Below are 19,896 nucleotides of genomic sequence, written 5' to 3' on the forward strand. Positions count from 1 at the left end.
TTATCTAGTTAGTTTATCTTTCCTGCTTTTCCAGGCTTCGAAGGGCGTTGCTATTCCAGATGTGAGCGCAGCTGGATGGGACGCCTCCAGCTTCAGCCTCTTATTTTGCTATGCTGCTTGTTTCTTACCTTTAGTTCACAAACATGCATCTGTTGAAGGTTGTTTTTTTATTACCTTCTTTTCTGTCACGAGTCTGATTTCCTTGATAATTCCTCCCTGTTCTACTCTGTTTATTAGCATATACTACACATCCACAATCACGGAGGGTATCTTCTCCACTTTTGCCATTTTTCCGCTTTTTTGAAATACTTCTGCTTTCTGCCTATACGCAGCTCCCTCAACCCATGATACAAAAGTTCAATGTGGTTATCTAATTTTATTGTCTGTGTGACAAGTTTCATTTTCTTCTTCAATAATTTTACCTGTTTTTTTCTACCCGTTGGCATGTCACTCTGCTTTGAACTAGTCTGGCATCTTGAAGAGAAGCTCAAGGCTTTTCTCCCCTCATGTGTCTTTATTCTCATCCATAATTTTCATTTTGAATAGTTTCACCACACCATTATTTTTCTTTATTACACTTCACAATATTTATATACTGCATGACAAAAGACACTCTACTTTACCCTGGTCTTGGGTACTTGAGATTATATAATGTCCCACTTTAGCTGTCATTTTAATTTTATATGGTTTTTGTATTTCCTATTGTTCTGCCCTGCTGTTGGATCTTCTGAAGGCAGGTAATTAATTAATTAATTAATTATCCTTCTACTGCAGACCCGAGCTCCTTGACCTAATTTCAACCATCATTTGGAGGACATGATGGTTCTTCCCTCAGAAACCTGATTGGACTAGCAGTTAATTCTTTCTTCAGTTCTGGTGACAGGATAGTGCCCTCTGCACCCGAGTCAGCCCAGGGCAGCCCATGTGACATTTACATCTCTGTCCTCCAACAGATAAGGTGGCCATTTTTATTTTTATTTTACAAAATAATGTCTGAAGGGCTGTTCTGAGGGAAGTCAGTCAGTCATTCTCTCTCTCACACACACACCCAAAATGGAAGTGTGCAGCATTTAAGAAACCTTTAAAAACAATGCAGAACAGTCATTAAAATGACTGGCTATTAAAGGCACCCTCTAGATGCAGAACAGCTTGGTCCCATTCTGGTTAAAAAATAAAAATAAAAGCCCAAGAAAGAGAGCAGGACCTTGAAGCTGCCGTTCATCAATGAGCTCCTGGAACGCAAACTAAACAGGCACACAGGCTATCAGGCCACATACTTTCTCACAGAGATGGTTTGTATTTGTCTATATAAATTAGAACACAGTTGCTAGTTAGAGCCTCTGCAGAGACTTTTCCAAGTATGCCTTTGTGCACAGGGCTATACTGCTAGTTACTGTAGGAGCAAAGAAAGCTGCTTTATACCAAGGGAGACCACCTTTGGTCCATCTAGCTCAGTATTGGCTATAATGGCTGCAGCAGCTCTTGGGGTTTCAGGCAGGGGTCTCTCCCAGCCCCACCTGGAGATGCCAGGAAGTGCATTTGGGACCTTCCACATGCAAGGCAGGTGCTCTGCCACTGAGCTTCAGTCCCTTCCCCGTCTAAGCTGGAACATGAAGCCTATTTTTAAAACTTTATTCAAAATGACCTGATAATACAAAGTACAACATGAATTAACATTCCAGGTCTGACAACAGATATGCTGCAGTAAACAAGAAAGAAAATGGAAAGACACCATGAGTACTGGTGTGAAACTTTTATTGGCAAATTCCCAAACAAACCAAAATGTCACAGAATTAAGTGATCCAATTCTGTAAGGAAACCACAAGCTCCCCTTTCCAACTTTTATTTACAACAGGGGCAAACACCGTAAGAGGAGGACTAACTAATCCTTTAAATCCTTTAAACTCTTTCAAAACAGCATCTGTGTGTCAGATTCAAACCCCTTTTGACGGCCAACACCAAAGCTTCAGCGCTTGTCTTTCCACATCCTGGCTTCTTCGGGTAGATGTTAAGGGGCTCAAACCCAGGTTGAGATGCCATCAAGTACTTTGGAGCTTTCTCACTGAAAAACATCATCTTTGGAGAGGGACTATATTGCAACTTGGGGGAAAGAAAAGAGAAAGATATGAGACCTTCTGCAATTCTAATATTTTGATTATAAGAAATCTAAGAGGATCATACTTCTGAGACATGCACTTTTTATTTGAGGAAGGGTTGTAACTCACCAGAAGAGCATCTGCTTGACAGTTGGACAAGTAAAATGGTTGGCAAGGCTAGTCAAGAACTGCAGATCCTCGTTAAAAGCTGGGGGGAGGGGTTATTTCCCCAAAACAAGGGCAGGGAAGGAAAGAAGTGCAACACCCATTCTAGACCCTGGAGTTTAGGGAATGGCCAGGACACCAGACCCCTCAGGACTCTCCCTGAGAAGGGGGCTGCCAGCAATGGGACACAAACCCTGGGAAATTCATGCAAGAGGCAGCCACCAGATTGTCCAGAAACAGGCTGTGCACAAACTCCTACACCCTGGGCCAACCTGATGCTCTCCAGACCTTTTGGACTACAACTCCCATCAGCCACTGCCCGCACAGGTGGGAATTTTAGTCCCAAACACCTGGAGGGCATCAGGTTGACCTGGAGGGCTACCCTACTGCTACATGCAGAACTCAGCTTTCTGCACACAATGGCCCAAGAATGGTCAGAAGCTCCTTGTGCTTGCAGGATGCAATTTTAGCTTGCCTGGAGAAAGAGACACAGACACAAACAGCTGCTTCATTGGGGGGGGGGGAGTCTCCCTGGGTATGAACCTCTAGAGCAGGTGGGGAGGGGAAGCTGTAGCGCTCAGGACGCTGCTGGACTCTAGTTCCCACCCGCCCCAACTCAGCCATGTTTGCAGGGGTGATGGCAACTGGGAGCCCAACAGCCCTTCTGAAACGCAGGAGTATTCTCCCTCACTCAGTTATTTACATCCCACCATTATCTCAAGCTTCAATTCACCAAGATAAGGAATATCAGAATAGCAAAAAAAATTCAGACACTGAAAAACAGCATTATGAAATGCACAGTATTTGTCTGCCCCTTAGCTGCCAAAGGCCCGTCTGAACAGGAAGCCTAAGCCTAACCAAGCAGGAGCCAGGTTAGCCTCTCTGAGGAGGGAAGGCCCTCTCTCTCATTCACCAGCAACATGTGAAGGCTCTTGGCACCTGGGCAGGATTGTACAGGTAGGCACATGTGTCACAGGGGAGGAGGAGGAGGAGAAGGGCCCTCTCCCAATATGTTCCCCTTAGTGCGGCCAAACATCAATGCACATGGAAGGGAGAGGCAGAGATTCCAATCATTGCTGGCCAGTTCAGAACTGAGGTTACAGAGTGATGCAGGACCGGCTACAAAGGTGTTGATGTCAGTTCTGCCTTTGATTTTTGGATTGCTTACCCCAGAAGCCCTTTTCCACTCCAGCGTTTTGGGGTGAGCCCCAGATGAAGCTTCTCACCATTGCGGATCACGGTCACACTTAGCGGTTGCTGCAGGGGGCAGAAAATAAACAAGAGAGTCCTCACTGCACCCAAGACAGTTTTTGTAACTGGCTGACTATCTTGTGGAATGCACAAGGGAGCTGTAGGTGCAGGGAGGGAGGGGAGGCCCCCATGTCCTCTGTGTCTCATTGCTGAGCTTATGGCACAGCCAAAAGTGGGGACTTATTAACATCAGGTAGGGGCCCTAGCTATATCATTCTAGACGCCTGCTGAAAGACAGGTGTCCCTTGATTAGGGAAGCCTATCTAGATGTTATTTTATTACTTGTTTTTAAGTTTCTTTCTCTCCTTTTAATGGTATTTTTAATAAATATTTAGCTCTACTTTTCTTTGTCTCTTCTGATTAAGAAGCAAGTAAACTTGATTAGATAAAAACATCAAATGATTCTATGTCATACAAATACACACACAAATCAACAAATCATACAGCCACAGAAGTAAAGGGCAAGGGACTTTATAGGATTTAAAGTTCTGAGTCACTTGGTGTTACATTTCAAGTTACTGACTGATCACAGAACCTTTACTCAAAGGCTTCGAAATACACTACTGCTTTGTCAGCTTAAATGGCATTTAAGTTTTAAAAGGCTTTTTAATAACGTGTTCAGGTGGGGTTAGATTTATAGACCTTTGTTTTAAAATTTTTTTTAAAAAAACACATAAAAACACACAGACACACAGACAAATTAACCAGCCACAGAATTAAAGGACAATGGACACCACTCCCCATGCATCCTGGTAGACTTGCCCGGGACACCAATGTCTATGATTAGTCAGACTGTGATGCCTTCCCAGGTGGGAACTGTGTCACTGGTGCCTCCAGGCTGGGCTACAGATTCACAGCAAGTGCTGGTGCTGTTTTCCACCAACAGGTCATCACTGAAGGGTTGACTCCAAAGGGAATACAGTGGTGCCCCGCAATACGAATGCCTCGCAAGACGGAAAACCCGCTAGACAAAAGGGTTTTCCGTTTTGGAGGTGCTTCGCAAAACAAATTTCCTATGGGCTTGCTTCGCAAGACGAAAATGTCTTGCGAGTTCCTGCGGTCCCCCCCCCCCAAGCCGCTAATCTGCTTATCCGATAAGCCGCTAATAGCGCTAATCCGCTAAGCCGTCAATGGGCTTGCTTCGCAAGACGAAAAAACCGCTAGATGAAGAGACTCGCGGAACGGATTCTTTTCGTCTTGCGAGGCACCACTGTAAACCCCTTGATTCAGTGTTCAAAGGAGGAGTAGCATGGAAGCCCCTTTTTAGTTTGGCGCCAGAAAGTAGGTGTGACACAAGTGCTTTAAGGAGGATGGCAGCTATCAGTCTCCTGCCCTGTTGCAGCAACAGCGGGTGACTTCAGGCAAGTGTCGCTCTGCACATGCTCCATACTGTGGCTTGGTTTGCTTCTACCTGGTCACTGATACTGGCAGGCTCTGTGAGCATTTGTGGGGATGAAGGCGAGACCCCATTTCAGACACGGAGGGAGGGGGGAAAGCTGCTCACCCCTTCACTGTGTTGGACCACAGTGGCGATATTCTGCAGCGACTGGAAGTTGTGAGTGTTGACGGAGCCAAACTCGACGATCTCGTCGTCTACTTGCAACCCCTTCAGAGAGAACCAAAGAACACATTATACACCCTGGTTTCCCCTTCGGAAGCCAAAGTCAATACCTGGTACTTTAGCATTGTTCTACCACAGAGGACTTGCCAATCAGAAGGTTGGCAGTTCGAATCCCCATGACGGGGTGAGCTCCCATTGCTCGGTCCCAGCTCCTGCCAACCTAGCAGTTCAAAAGCACATCAAAGTGCAAGTAGATAAATAGGTACCGCTCTGGCGGGAAGGTAAACGGCATTTCCGTGCACTGCTCTGGTTCCCCAGAAGCGGCTTAGTCATGCTGGCCACATGACCCAGAAGCTGTACGCCGGCTCCCTTGGCCAATAAAGCGAGATGAGCGCCCCAGTCGGTCACGACTGGACCTAATGGTCAGGGGTCCCTTTACCTTTACCTTTTTAAGTTTGGCAGGAGACCGCCCAAACCTTAGATATTTAAAAACAGCAAGATTATGATTGTTTGGGATACAAAAAGAGAAATACAAACTGCAGACACCTGAAATCCTGTGCACAGCTCAGCAGGAATTATGGCCGGGGGGCGGGGGGAGCTGGTAGCAGTGTCATATTGAAAATGGCTGAGTAACAGGTGGAGAGGGGCAATGTGACAGGTGTAAATAAAATTATACATGGTGTGGACACATTTTCTCCTTTCTCATCATGCCAGGACCCAGTGGGATCATCCAATGAAGTTGGGGATGAAAGATTCATGGCAGACAAAAGGAAGGACTTCTTCACACAGCAGTGAAGAGCTAAATTACAAATAAGATGTGATAAAGTCCACCTGTTTGGATAGTTTCCAAAGCAGATTAGACAAATTCACCGAGGAGGGTAAGGCTATCAACGGCTACTGGCCCAAAGCAGCAGGGTTCTACTTCGCCAAATAACAAACCCACAAAGGTCTGGATGGGTGCGAGAGATGCAATACTTGCCGAGAAGCTCGCTGGAGAACCCTGCGTGACGGCATTCACCCTGGCAAAAGCCTGGGGCAACACCTGACTCTGGCTCCTGGCTTCGGCTCGCGCTTCCGCCTCGTCCTTTTCGCGCTTCTCCTTCTCCCGGGCGTGGAGCTGGTGCAGAGCCTGTTCCACCTGGTGCATCAAGGCTTTGTGATCATTCTGCAAACCTGAAAGCAGGGGGAAGCGCCTGTAAGCCCAAGATGTATTTGCACAGAAAGCTGTTCTCTGAGTTATTATGGTTCTTTAAGCCAGTGTTTCCCAACCTTTGGTCTCCAGCTGTTTTTGGACTACAACTCCCATCATCCCTAGCTAGCAAGACCAAAGGTCAGGGATGATGGGAATTGTAGTCCAAAAAGAGCTGGAGACCAGAGGTTGGGAAACACTGCTTTAAGCAACGCCATCAACACACATGCGCTTGGGGATGAACAGGCATGAGGGGTCCCTGGCAGGAAATGGAGGGGAGGGGAGGAAATGGAAGAATAGGCAACGATTTCAAGTTGGCTTGAAATCTGTACTGAGGCTTTGGTACAATAATGTACAGTACAGGAATGAAAAGGATGAAAGGAGAAATGGCAGAGTGATCTCAGGAAATGGCCCACAAGCAACAATCACAGAATTGTTGAGCTGGAAGGGACTCAAAGGGTCCATATAGTCCCACATCCTGAAATGCAGGAATCACAGCTAAAGACCCTCTAGCAGAAGGCCACCCAACCTTTGTTTTTGTTTTTTAAAATAATATTTATTAAAGTTTCAATAAGAAAAAAGTTACAAAAATGATAAAAAGAAAAACAAAAAATACAGATACCAGAAAAAATAAAAACAGTTAAAATAAATCCCTCTTTCTATATCTTACAATTCATTTACTTATTTTCATGACTTCCTCACACCTCCCTTTTTTGCATTCCAGTTCAGATAGTTAGTTCAGCAAATCCTTACCCTCTTTGTTTTATCTTAGTTCTTTATCTTCACTTATTATAACTTCGTATTTTCATCTAATATCAATCCATTTTTACATATTCCTATTTAACCTTATTGCTAAAACCGCTTCGTTTCATTCCAACATCATTTTAACATTCAATAATTTTGCAGTGTTTCTGTAAATAATCTTTAAATTTCTTCCAATCTTCTCCCACCAACTCTTCTCCCTGGTCTCGGATTCTGCCAGTCATTTCTGCCAATTCCATATAGTCCAGGGCCACCCAACCTTTGCTTCAAAACCACCACTGATGGCTGGCCAACCACTTTCCAAGGGAGTCCATTCCACTGCTGAACAGCCTTCACCACTAAGAAAGTTATTCCTAATGATTACTTAGAATTTCATTTCTTGTAATTTGGATCCATTGGTTTGGTCCTGCCCTCTGCAGCAGTAGAAAACAAGCTTGCACACTCCATATAAATAATAATAATAATAATAATAATAATAATAATAATAATAATAATAATAATGTCTCTAAGACACCAACAAATCTATAAAATACTGCTGCTTAGATATTTTTTTGGTGCACAGTGATGAATAAACATGATAAAATATTAATCATTTGTTATATATGATAACAAAATAATATTTAACTCAAAAAATGGGAACAAAATTACTTGAACTATACATCTGATCAGAGAACAGCTGGATTCTCCCAAGATAGGAAGCTGCCTTGTACCAAATTTGATCTGGGTCCATCTGGTTCAGTACTGCCTACACCGACTGGCAGCAGCTCTCCAGGGAATCTTTCCTGGTCACAGACCCACCTGGAAACGCTGCCACAAAGGGAAGCTGGGATCTTCAGCATGCAGAGCAGATACTCCCCCATGGAGCCATGGTCTTTCCTTCAAGGTTAGATAGATGCTCTACACATTAGATCTTGTCTGCACTTGTACCAGAATTACAGCATTATCCACAGGTTGCTGATCTTAGGCTTCTTTTTATAGAACCCCAGGGCTGGGCAACATATCGTCCAAAACCCGTTTGAAGTCCGTACCGTGATACAGTGGTGCCTCGCAAGACGAAAAGAATCCGTTCCACGAGTCTCTTTGTCTAGCGGTTTTTTCGTCTTGCGAAGCAAGCCCATTGACGGATTAGCGGATTAGCGGCTTATCGGATAAGCGGCTTAGAAAAAGGGGGAAAAAAGGGGGGAAAACCCGCAGGAACTCACAAGACATTTTCGTCTTGCGAAGCAAGCACATAGGAAATTCGTTTTGCGAAGCACCTCCAAAACGGAAAACTCTTTCGTCTAGTGAGTTTTCCGTCTTGCGAGGCATTCGTCTTGCGGGGCACCACTGTATTGGTTTCGTAATTTTTGACCTGGCAATATATCATGAATCATTCTCTCTGTGTGTATGTGCTATGCAAAAATCACAACATGGGGGAAACTGTGAAGCCAGCCAATGCTCCTCTTGTTTCTGCAGCCGCTGTTTAACTCTTGCCAGCTCAGCTCTTCCCTGCCTCATGCAGAGGGCAGCAAAACAGAAGAGCAGGCGCCGGCAAAAATCATGATACAGGAAAAAACATGAACCAACCGAGGCCACTGCATAGCTCCATCCTTATTTCAGACACTGTGATATATTGGTATATCACAATGTTTAGCTGGTGATATATCGCAATGCTGAAAACCAGATATTGTCCAGCCATATAGAACACTCCTTCCCATTAATATTTTCCTTTCAGATTGGTGGGCAAGCCAAACCTTAAGCCCCTCATGTGTTGTGGCTGCAATCCCAAGCACTGAATGCTACCTGAGAGTAAGCCCCACTGAAAACAGTGCAGCTGACTACCAAGTAAACATACCCAAGTAAACGTACCCAGGCTGCAAATCAATTAAATTGTGGACTGTTGCTTACAGATGATGTTGTGCCTTGCTGTCCGGACTTGATAGACATCTACATCAGCACGTGGATAGCCTTCAACATCCACAAGTGGTTCGTTCATCCCGACACCTTTTTGCTGCAGCATAAAAAGAAAAAAAACAATTACCCCTTTGAGACCTTTTCCTGAATAGGGCAGATAATGTATTAGCTTAAAATCCTCTTTCCTTTACAGTACAATCCTACACGTGTCTACTCAGAAGTAAGTTCTATTGAGTTCAATGAGACTTCCAGATAGGTATAGCATTGCTATTAGCAGAGATCTTAGTTTGCAAGTTTATTATTATTATTATTATTATTATTATTATTATTCATACTGCCTTTTATCCGTAGGCCTCAGGGTAGTACAGAAGATTAAAATACAAGATCAAAACACATAATAAAAACAAGAAGTGACCACGGTAGCATTAAAAGACACCAAGCGCTGCAACCGATGCAATGTTACAGATACCCTCATGGAACCATTGGGTTGGAAGGGACCTCGAGGGTCATCCATCCCAACCCCCGGCAACGCAGGAGTGAAACACAACGGTGTGCAGACGGCAGGGCGGCAAATTCACCGGGCGATGAGGGCGAGGCCACGACGTCGCAGCAGCTCCCCGGGTCATAGAATCATAGAGTTGGAAGAGACCACAAGGGCCATCGAGTCCAACCCCCTGCCAAGCAGGAAACACCATCAGAGCACTCCTGACATATGGTTGTCAAGCCTCTGCTTAAAGACCTCCAAAGAAGGAGACTCCACCACACTCCTTGGCAGCAAATTCCACTGTCAAACAGCTCTTACTGTCAGGAAGTTCTTCCTAATGTTTAGGTGGAATCTTCTTTCTTGTAGTTTGGAACCATTGCTCCGTGTCCGCTTCTCTGGAGCAGCAGAAAACAACCTTTCTCCCTCCTCTATGTGACATCCTTTTATATATTTGAACATGGCTATCATATCACCCCTTAACCTCCTCTTCTCCAGGCTAAACATGCCCAGCTCCCTTAGCCGTTCTTCATAAGGCATCGTTTCCAGGCCTTTGACCATTTTGGTTGCCCTCCTCTGGACACGTTCCAGTTTGTCAGTGTCCTTCTTGAACTGTGGTGCCCAGAACTGGACACAGTACTCCAGGTGAGGTCTGACCAGAGCAGAATACAGTGGCACTATTACTTCCCTTGATCTAGATGCTAGACTCCTACTGATGCAGCCCAGAATTGCATGGGCTTTTTTAGCTGCCGCGTCACACTGGGACCGCGGCAGTGGCGTAGCGTGGGTTGTCAGCACCCGGGGCAAGGCAAGTGATTTGCGCCCCCTAACCCGTGGATTTGCCCTAACCCCAGAAGTTGCGCCCGGTGCGGCCGGCCCCCCCTGCACCCCCCACGCTACGCCACTGGACCGCGGGACCCCAACCCGCCCGGCCCGGGAGTTGCTGCTACTCACGTCCTCCAGGACTCCGTAACAGGCTCGGATCTGGGCCTCCAGCTCGTCTTTCTTCCGCAGCAGCAGCTGCACGTCGCTGAGGGAGATGCCCTTGGGCTCCGGAGCCTCGTCCTGCGCCGACATGCCGGGAGGAGGGGGAAGCCCGCCGGCGAGGGGCGCCTCTCCGGACGCGACAGCCAAAACAGCCTCGTCACGGCCGGGCGGGGGGGGCGGGGCCTCCTGCAGGAAGAGGCGGGGTTTGCGCGTGACGGCGAGGGGCGGTTCACACGTGACGAGCGCAGCCTCCGGCCGGGGAAGGCTCTGTGCACGTGTGAAGAGGGCCCGGGAAGGTGGGCGCGTCCTGCGCAAGGGCTTCCCCGCCTCCTGAAAAACCACCCCCCCCCCCATTTGTGGAAGCGAGGTGGCTTTATATAGACACGTGTCATGCGCCGGCGAACCAGGAGGTCCCGGGCCTGGAGGGGGGGGGTATCCTCTGCCCGTCATCGAGGGGTTCTCAAACGCTTCTCTCTGGACCACACTTTCAAAATAAAAATTTGCTCTCGCCACACCAGATTTTTTATTGGCAAGGAATACATTGAGAAACAAAAAACTGTTGGCAGTGATTGTTCTATATAATATGGAACACGACTACTTTATAATATGATCATGGGACACTCACATGAGTGTAGCCAGGATTTATGGGGTTGGGGGGGGCAGAACCTCAGTTAAGTTTTTCTATTTACAGTGGTACCTCGGGTTACATACACTTCAGGTTACAGACTCTGCTAACCCAGAAATAGTACCTCGGGTTAAGAACTTTGCTTCAGGATGAGAACAGAAATCGTGCTCCGGCGGCATGGCAGCAGCAGGAGGCTGAATTAATTGAAAGGTAAAAAATTGCTTAGAAACATAAAGAGTAGCTTCCTGTTTAAAAGGTCAGTGTATTGCCTTGCATGCAGAACATGTTTCGCTTCCTGTTGAGTGTGTTCCATTTGTAAATTGAGTCCCCTGCTGCAATGGGAAAGCACATCTTGGTTTAAGAACGATTTGGTTTAAGAACGGACTTCGGAACGGATTAAGTTCAAAAACCAAGGTACAACTGTATATTGAAATAAATGTGTTGAATCAAAAGTCTTAACAAAACATCCTTAAACAATGAAAAGGCAACAATCATTTCATTTCCTACACCCTTTATTTTACACCACTGTAAATTGTAAAAAATAAATAATTGGTGTTTGCTATTTAGATCAATCCGTATAGCTCATTGAGTAGAGCACGAGACCCTTAATCTCAGGGCCGTCCTTTGAGCCCCATGGGGCTGGACTTGAAGACCCTCGTGGTCCCATCTAACTCTTCCATCATTCTGTAATCTAAGGGCATTGCTTTCAAGGGAAATCATTCTCTGCGCACTCAAACACAGTTCAAACACATTCAAAGGTTTTAATAAAAAGTAATCTTTATTAAATCTTTATTAAAGTAATCTTTATTAAATAGTTTTCCAGATGAAATACATTGCTTCTGAGAGATTTGCATAGGGAAATCTTTTCGATTCCTCAAGAATAAGGGGCAGTGGGGTGAGGGAGGCCAGGGCCACGTCTGCACCATTTCATGCTCTATGAAGCCGCTTTAAACACTCATGGCTTCTTCCCCCAAATAATCTGGGAGCTAGAGTTTGAAAAGGGTGCAGAGAGTTCTTAGGAGACCCCCTGTTCCCCTCCAAGAGCTACAATTCCCAGAGTTCCCTGGCAAAAAGGGAACTCTACCCCCCACCCCTACCCCTGACGCTAACTCTAACTCTAACCCTAACGCTAACCCTTAACCCTTAACTAGAACTACAATTCCAGAGTTCCCTGGCAAGAAGGGAACACCAACCCTACTCCCTAACCAGAGCTAAAATTCCCAGAGTTCCCTGACAAGAAGGGAACCTAACCCTACACCTTAACCCTTAACCCGAGCTACATTTCCCAAAGTTCCCTGACAAGAAGGGAACCCTAACCCTAACCGTAACACTAACCCAATTTAACCCTAGCCCTAGCCCTACCCCTGCCCCTACCCTACTCCTAACCCTCCCCCTACCCCTACCCCTACCCTAAGCCTAACCCCAACCCTAAGCCTAAGCCTAACCCGCCTAACAACTCTCTGTCCCCTTAACCACCTACAGTTCCCAGAATCCCTGAGGGGAAGCCATTCCTGTTCAAAGCGTCTTCATAGCACTTCCAGTGGACGGTGCGCCTAATGTGGCCTAATGTTTCCTCCCTCATTTTCTTCTCTCTCCCCACTGCCCCATCACTTGCAATGCAGCAGATGTCCGCCTGCAGTCTTCCTTCAAAGCTCCTTCTCTCAGGTACGGCCACGGCCTTGTCCATTGTTCGCTGCCAGTATTTCACGTTCATTTCTCCAATGTAAATAGGGACGTCCTGCGGTTCTCTTCATGACTTTGAAGGCTGGACTTGGGGAAAACCTCACCGGCTCCGGACATCCCTTTAAGGCAAAGACAAACAGGTGATTGGGATGGCCCCCATCCAACAGCGTCCCCCCAGACTCCTCCTCTGTTTGGCTGCCTGTTAACAAACAAGGCTTCCAAACCACTTTGCATCCATCTCTGCCAGCGTAGCCTCGCGACAACCACTAGCCTGAACGCAAACTCTTCCAACAACCACCCACCAGCTGCAGCCTCGCCAGGTCCATTGCCAGATATCAACGAGCTTCAGAGCTGAATATCTGTCGCCTTCAGTTTGGTGGACGTGCCCAAGGATTAAGGCTTTCTGGGAGATGATTTATAATGAAATGAAAAAGGTATTTAAATATACCTTCCTGAAGAAACCAGAGGCCTTTCTCCTGGGCATGGTCGGCCAATTGGTGCCAAAGAAGGATAGAACGTTTTTTATGTATGCCACAACAGCAGTAAGAATACTTATCGCAAAGTATTGGAAGACACAAGATCTACCCACCCTGGAAGAATGGCAGATGAAAGTAATGGACTATATGGAATTGGCGGAAATGACAGGCAGAATCCAGGACCAGGGAGAAGAGTTGGTGGAGGAAGATTGGAAGAAATTTAAAGATTACTTACAGAAACACTGTAAAATTATTGAATGTTAAAATGATGTTGGAATGAAACGAATCGGTCTTAGCAATAAAGTTAAAAGGAATATGTAAAAATTGATTGATATTAGATGAAAATTCGAAGTTATAATAGGTGAAGATAAAGAACTAAGAGAAAATAAAGAAGGGTAAGGATTTGCTGAACTAACCATTTGAATTGGAATACAAAAAAGGGAGGTGTGAGGAAGTCATGAAAATAAGTAAATGAACTGTAAGATATAGAAAGAGGGATTTGTTTTAGATTTGTTTTGTTTTTTCTGATGTTTGTATTTTTTGTGTTTTCTTTTTACTATTTTTGTAATTTTTTTCTGGTTGAAACTTTAATAAATATTATTTTTTTAAAAAAATGAATATCCGTCGCCTTCAGGTAGCGATCCCACCAGCAAGTAAACTTTGTACTTGCCTTCTCCTTGCTCCACAGCATCCCAGCACCAGGCGATTGCCTCCTTCCGATTGTCAGCTTGCTGCCACGGGGCAGGAGACCACCAGGGCTGAGTGCCACCAAGCTGCCCATTTCTCTCTGGGGAGGGCAACTGCCGAGGCTTGCGCCTTGGCCCACATTTATACCCGCTCAGCTGCCAGATGTGTTTGTGGCATCACAGTCAACCCACAGACAATGGCAGCAGCTGGGGAGGCATCACCATCACACCCTCAGCCCTCACAATGGGGGGGGGCAGCTCAGCAGCCAAAACACCCTCCCCCAAGTTGTGTCTATATCTGTGAAGGGCACACCGGGCACCCAAGGGGGCAGGAGGGGGACATTTTTCAGCCCAGGGGCTGCATTTCCCTCCACATAACACTAGTCAAGTGCACCAATGAACAGAGCAATGAAAGCAAGCCTTATCTTTGCTGTTCAAGGAATGGCATGCAGAGAGAAAGTTAGCATCTCAATAAAAAAGCACCTTTTCACCAATCAATCAATCATTTATTGTATTTGACTAAAAGCCATTACAGATCCAGTTACAAAAGCATCAAACCCAAAGACCCAAACCATAGCTCCCAGATTCATTTGCTCTTCAGATATCTGGGCGCTCCTTTTTTCAGCTTGTCATAGTCTGCATTCACCGCATAGAACTGAAAGAGGGCAGCACGGTTAAGCGTTATCTCCAGCTTGGACTACTACCATGCGCTCTACGTGGGGCTACCATTGAAGGTGACTTGAAAGTGGCATGAAAGGATCTCTAATCATTCAACTTTAATGGGCTTAAAAGCAATTTTGTCAATGCCAGAAACTCAGGGATCTATCCTGGTTATTCAGTCAGAGTTTAGAAGATCGAACTGGAGAGGAGAATGAAGAATCATAGAAGGAACCCAAGGGTCATCTACTCCAACCCCAAATGCTGTGATCACACACACCAGGCCTTCCAAAGCTGAAGCTTATTATTCCTCCCACCAAATGGTCATTATTATTATTATTATTATTATTATTATTATCCCATCTTCCGTAGATTTCAGGGATGGGGCTGATGGGAGTTGGAGTCCCAACAATCTCTGCCTATAAGATAACCAGCATCATACCCCTAGTTAAGTATTTCCTACCATACCTTGTACTGGTTGTTGGGTCTCAGCTTGTTCCAAGGCTCTGGGTTGCTCTTTTTGTCCCAGCCAGGCAGAGGAACGTGACAGGAGGCAGACAGCAAGGAGTACATCTTTGGAAGAAGAAGAAAAACATACAGCATAAAGCGTAACGCTCTGCCCAACTCTTGGCACATGGTTCCCTCCAAATTTAACAATCATGGCCTCCTCAGTGCCATCAGAAGAGCACACTTTTATAATGTGGGATGTAAAAAAAGGCCACCGTACCCTAAGTATTTGTAAAAGCCCTTTAAAGCCAGTTAACGCACAGTTACATAAATGCAAGGGCAGCTTCTCACTGCCTTTCACCAGAGACAGCGGCAAGTTGGTGAGGCAGTGCTGGACAGAACTCGATGCTGGCAACTTTCTCCATGACAGGTTCCTGATAAACTTTGTGCTTTCTGCTCAGACAGTTCATTGGCTTTACTCTCTTCCCAAATACCCTTTTAGCTAAGCTAAGAAGCTGACGCTAATGTTTTACTGTAGTTTTATAATTTGTTTTATAACTATTATTATTATTATTATTATTATTATTATACTTCTGCAGCACAGCAGGTCATATTTTATTCAGGTTGTGCTTTAAGATGCAACACTTTAAAAAGTGGCAAAAGCTCTGCCCCCAAGGAGCTTGGAAGGGTGCTTATCAGCCTGGCCCAGCCAGGCCACCAGTCCCTGCCACTGGGTCCCCAGACGCACTTCAGTGGCAGTGTCGCTTCTGAAAAGAAGCCAAGCTCACTCCCATCCACTCAGGCCACGGATCTCTGTGATTAATTCTGAGTTGCGTAAAGTAGTGGGCAGCTGCCACGGATGGGAGTCCAGCTGAGGTCCCATTCAAAAGCGCTGCCTCACATCCATCAGTGAAGGACACCCAGGGGCCACTGGGAGGCGGGGAGCACGTGACGTGGTTTTGCGGGGATGGCAGTTGTCAGCACCATGCCAAGGGCTGATCCCGCCCTGAGGGGTGGCACTTACCTGACATCAGGGTTGCGAAGAGCAAGGCGCATGGTGCACAGGCAGGTCCCTCCAATTCCAATCAAGACGAACAGAGGAATCAGCTGTGATAAACAGAACGTTTTGAGATCAAAAGCCGAAGTTGAAAACCGGAATAAGTCGCCTAAGACAGTGTGTGTGGGAGAGGTCAACTACGAATGACACCAGATTCAGGTGGAAAGCCATGTTGATCTGTCATAGTCAAAATAAATAACAAGATGAAAAAAATCTTTTTTAATAATTCCAGTGGCACCTTAAAGATCAACTCGATATAAGTTTTCAAGGTATGAGCTTTCGTGTGTAATACACACTTCGTCAGATACTTCAGCCTTATAACTGTTGAGGAATGTTCTGGCCAGTTGGTTCCACAGGGAAGGGCAAGGGATTCTTAAAGGGATAGATGACCAAAATTAGCTTCTAATTGCATTCTATACAAGATCTTAAAGTAGCTGTCTTATTGCAGAAGAATTTTAGAAATACACTTGAAAGAGAAGTTGCTGAATTACAACTCATTACCAAACTAAAAACTATGAATAGACCTGGTCTGAATGGAGATATTGGATTCATGTCCCATTATACATACTAAAGCTAAATTACTGGAATTATTAAAAAAGATATTTTCATCTTGTTATTTATTCCAAATGACACCTGCACACAAACAAGCAACTTCCTTGGGCAGACAACGTCTGCTCCCAGCTTGCTAACTAATGCTTTTTAAGTCTCCCGCTGCAATTTTTATTCATGAGCGAATTTCTAACCTGCCTTTCTTCCAAGGATTCCAGGGGAGCTTACATTATAATAAAAGGCAAGAATAAAACCGATCCAACATTGCTTATACAAAACAGATAAAAGCAGAGCACACTCCATGAACCACCTGGACTTTCATCTGCAGCAGCAGCAAAAAAATTCCCTTCACCTTCCTGCCCACCCAAAAATCCCAGGCAAACAGGTTTGTTTGCACAGGATAGCAATGCAGATGCTGTTGGAATCCAACTCCCATTGGCATAGCCAACAGTCAGAGATGATGGGAGCTGGGCCAACAACATCTGGAAGGCACCAAGTTGGGGACGCTGCTACAAGCCTCTTTGCTGGGTCTCTTTTGGCAGCGGGGGCTAGCAAAATTAAGGAGGTGCTGGCAGAAACACAGTGCTGCTGACAAACCTGCCTGAGAAAGTGGTCTGCACAGGCATTTTAAGAGCTCAAAGGAGTCAACATGGCAGAGGCCAAGCGACGGAGGGGAAGCAGCTCCCAGGCTCTGCAAGGCCCAGAAAGCTAAATAACCCATCTCTGACCTAGAGGAATCCATTCTTTTCTAAACCACCTGTGGAGAGGGGAGGGGACGTTGCCCTAAAAAAAGCTGCATCCTAACCCCTTAGACTACAGCATGTTTGCTGATTTATCTGTGCCTATTATTTATTGACAAGTTTTATATGACGTATTGTATGTTAGGGTTATCTCTCCAGCTGCTGCAGAGAGGGAGGGCGATTCAGGAGTGTTGCTGTCACTTAAAAAATAAAACGAAATTCTTTGCAACCTGCTTTGGTCTTTCTAGCATAGCTAAAAAATAAAACAGAATTTTGTTGGCACCTTGGTCCCCCCCCCCTTGCTTAATGAGCTCAGATTACAGCTGCTCTCCCCCTCCTCTCTTCCTTCCGCTGCTAAGGGTTCTCTCCCTCTGCCTGCTTCTTCTCCTCCTGTCAGCATCTGAGCTTCGCTGACAAGAAGTGACTGCCTCGGCATTCCCTCGCAGGATGGCATGGGCAGGGTAAGGGTTTCTATACTGGGTAGCAGATTGCAGCCTGGTCTATTGCTGTCATTTTATGGATCAATGGTCTTGTTAGATAGTAAAGTTTATGTAAAATTGCTGTTTTAGGGGTTGTTTTTCATCGTCTGGAACGGATTAATCCGTTTTCCATTACTTTCTATAGGAAAGCATGTCTTGGTTTAAGACCACTTTGGTTTAAGACCGGACTCCAGAACAGATTAAGTTCATAAACCAAGGTACCACTGTAAGGCTAAGCTCTTTAGCAATGAAATGTTGGATTACCAGAATGACTCCTAGCACTGAACTACTGGTATATTGCAAGTGAATTCTTTATTTACTGTGTTTGCTATTGTTTAAGATAAAATCTATCGGGGGGATACACCTATTTTTGCCATTTTTCTGGATGTTTATTGTCACCATCTAGGCACACTGAGAGCTCTGGAGAACTTGAAACTTTGCACATTATTTTGTAGCATTTTGGTTGACCTAATAAGGATAAAGGGACGCAGGTGGCGCTGTGGGTTAAACCACAGAGCCTAGGACTTGCCAATCAGAAGGTCAGCGGTTTGAATCCCCGTGACGGGGTGAGCTCCCGTTGCTTGGTCCCTGCTCCTGCCAACCTAGCAGTTCGAAAGCATGTCATGTGCAAGTAGATAAATAGGTACCACTCTGGCGGGAAGCTAAACGGTGTTTCCGTGCGCTGATCTGGTTCACCAGAAGTGGCTTAGTCCTGCTGGCCACATGACCCGGAAGCTGTACGCTGGCTCCCTCGGCCAGTAAAGCGAGATGAGCACCACAACCCCAGAGTCGGTCACGACTGGACCTAATGGTCAGGGGCCCCTTTACCTTTAATAAGGATAAAGTCCCAAGAATGCATTTCAGAACTTATGTTTTTTCTTACTCCATGGCCTGATTCACATGTAACTCCAAACTACAGTTTATCATTGCATGCACAAGTTTCAGGGCTGCTCCCTCTTCTCTCTCCCCCCACAAGTGTGCACCGTCTTTCTCAATTCTGGTTAATAAATATACCTGAATCCAGATAAGTAGTGGCTGTTGGCTTATTTCAACAACAGCTCATGGTTTATGACGCTGACTTGTTATCCTAGAGTGCAAGCAAAATTACACAAGTAACCAAAAGTACGGTCTCCTTGCTCAGATGCTTTAGAGGTGCATTTTATCAATGTTTTAAAGTCTTTGTGGAGTGTGTTTTTCACATTGGTCAGTGCTCTGGCTTCTCGTGGGGCAAAGGGGGGTATAAAATGAAATGAAGCCAGTGGGGGCTAGTGGTCAGAGTGTTGGGCCAGGACTTCGGCCTGGAAGCTCCTTGGTCAGACAGACAGTCTCTCAACCTAGCCCCACCTCACAGGGTTATTGTGAGCATAAAGTGGGGCGAGGGAAGAGCCATGTATGTCTCCTTGAGTTCTTTGGAGGAAATGGGCAACGTCAGTGGCGGGCGGTAGAAATGTAATAATAAATGAAAATAAATAGAAGATTATTTTGATGATTTCACATATACACAGATGAGGTCTGATCTGGCGGTGACTGACCAGGAATGGCATCATGGAGTCACGGAGGGGAGCTCAATGAAAGCAGAAGACTTGACAGGTTTCAGGGGCTGCTGGACAAGCAGTTATCCGGTGAAAATAGGGATGTCCTATTCAATAATAATAATAACAACCAGTGGTTTTTTAGGGACACTTGGGGTGTCTGCAAGCTGCCTTCTGGAGGGGGGGCATCTTGGCTTCACACACACCCCAGCACTTCTGCATCTGACTGGCTGCCAAGACCTGCTCAAGATATTTTGCTGCCTGAGATGAAGAACGTCATGGTGCGTCCACTGTTATAGGCGCAAAAGCTTACTAAACTGGCAGTTAATTCAATGCTGGCAAAGCGACCACATCCTCCATCACACCTGAGGGCAGCGAACTCCCTTGGGGAGGGCAGAGAGCAGACTCTGGAGCTCACACAACCTTTGCTGCTCTCTGCCCATCTGCCACCTGAGGCAGCCGCTTCACTCTGCCTTGTGAAGTCTAGTTGCCTGAAATCAAAACAAGGGTGACAGCAGCCTTGGCTGCCAATGCAACACTTTGCCCCCTAGAGTGCCACACTGCCTCCCTGGCATCCTTT

At 45.8% G+C, this 19,896-nt stretch overlaps 1 protein-coding gene and 1 long non-coding RNA gene across 3 annotated transcripts; both read right to left on the reverse strand.

Moving 5' to 3' along the window:
* Positions 1–1,738: 1,738 nt before the first annotated feature.
* On the reverse strand, positions 1,739–10,523 carry PSMD9 (proteasome 26S subunit, non-ATPase 9). 2 transcript variants are annotated; one of them, XM_081842304.1, is made up of 6 exons: positions 10,353–10,520; positions 8,912–9,014; positions 6,053–6,246; positions 5,017–5,118; positions 3,430–3,518; positions 1,739–2,100 (listed from the first exon to the last, which is right to left on the reverse strand). In XM_081842304.1, exons 1-6 carry the CDS (start codon positions 10,473–10,475, stop codon positions 2,073–2,075), a joined length of 639 nt encoding a protein of 212 aa, XP_081698430.1. In that variant the 5' UTR covers positions 10,476–10,520; the 3' UTR covers positions 1,739–2,072. The 2 variants fall into 2 exon arrangements, with proteins under 2 accessions (XP_081698430.1, XP_081698429.1); XM_081842303.1 differs by lacking the exons at positions 1,739–2,100; positions 3,430–3,518; positions 5,017–5,118 and adding an exon at positions 5,858–5,904 and having other exon boundaries at positions 5,944–6,246; positions 10,353–10,523.
* Positions 10,524–12,574: 2,051 nt separating this feature from the next.
* Positions 12,575–14,925, reverse strand: LOC309330568. Its single transcript, XR_014151476.1, has 2 exons — positions 13,840–14,925; positions 12,575–12,812 (listed from the first exon to the last, which is right to left on the reverse strand). It is a non-coding gene; the product is annotated as an uncharacterized lncRNA (long non-coding RNA).
* Between the last annotated feature and the right edge of the window lie 4,971 nt (positions 14,926–19,896).

Source organism: Podarcis erhardii (assembly GCF_964252035.2).
Source record: "Podarcis erhardii genome assembly, chromosome: 15".
In the NCBI taxonomy this organism is placed as follows: domain Eukaryota; kingdom Metazoa; phylum Chordata; class Lepidosauria; order Squamata; family Lacertidae; genus Podarcis; species Podarcis erhardii.

What these genes read in the sequence shown, in the direction of transcription:
- PSMD9 (XM_081842304.1), bottom strand. Translation starts at nt 10,475, where the DNA reads ATGTCGGCGCAGGACGAGGCTCCGGAGCCCAAGGGCATCTCCCTCAGC. An exon ending in GTTACGGAGTCCTGGAGGAC is followed by an intron (nt 9,015 to 10,352) that starts GTGAGTAGCAGC and finishes TTTATGCTGCAG; the next exon opens with CAAAAAGGTGTCGGGATGAA. An exon ending in GTTCTCCAGCGAGCTTCTCG is followed by an intron (nt 5,119 to 6,052) that starts GCAAGTATTGCA and finishes TTCTCTCTGAAG; the next exon opens with GGGTTGCAAGTAGACGACGA.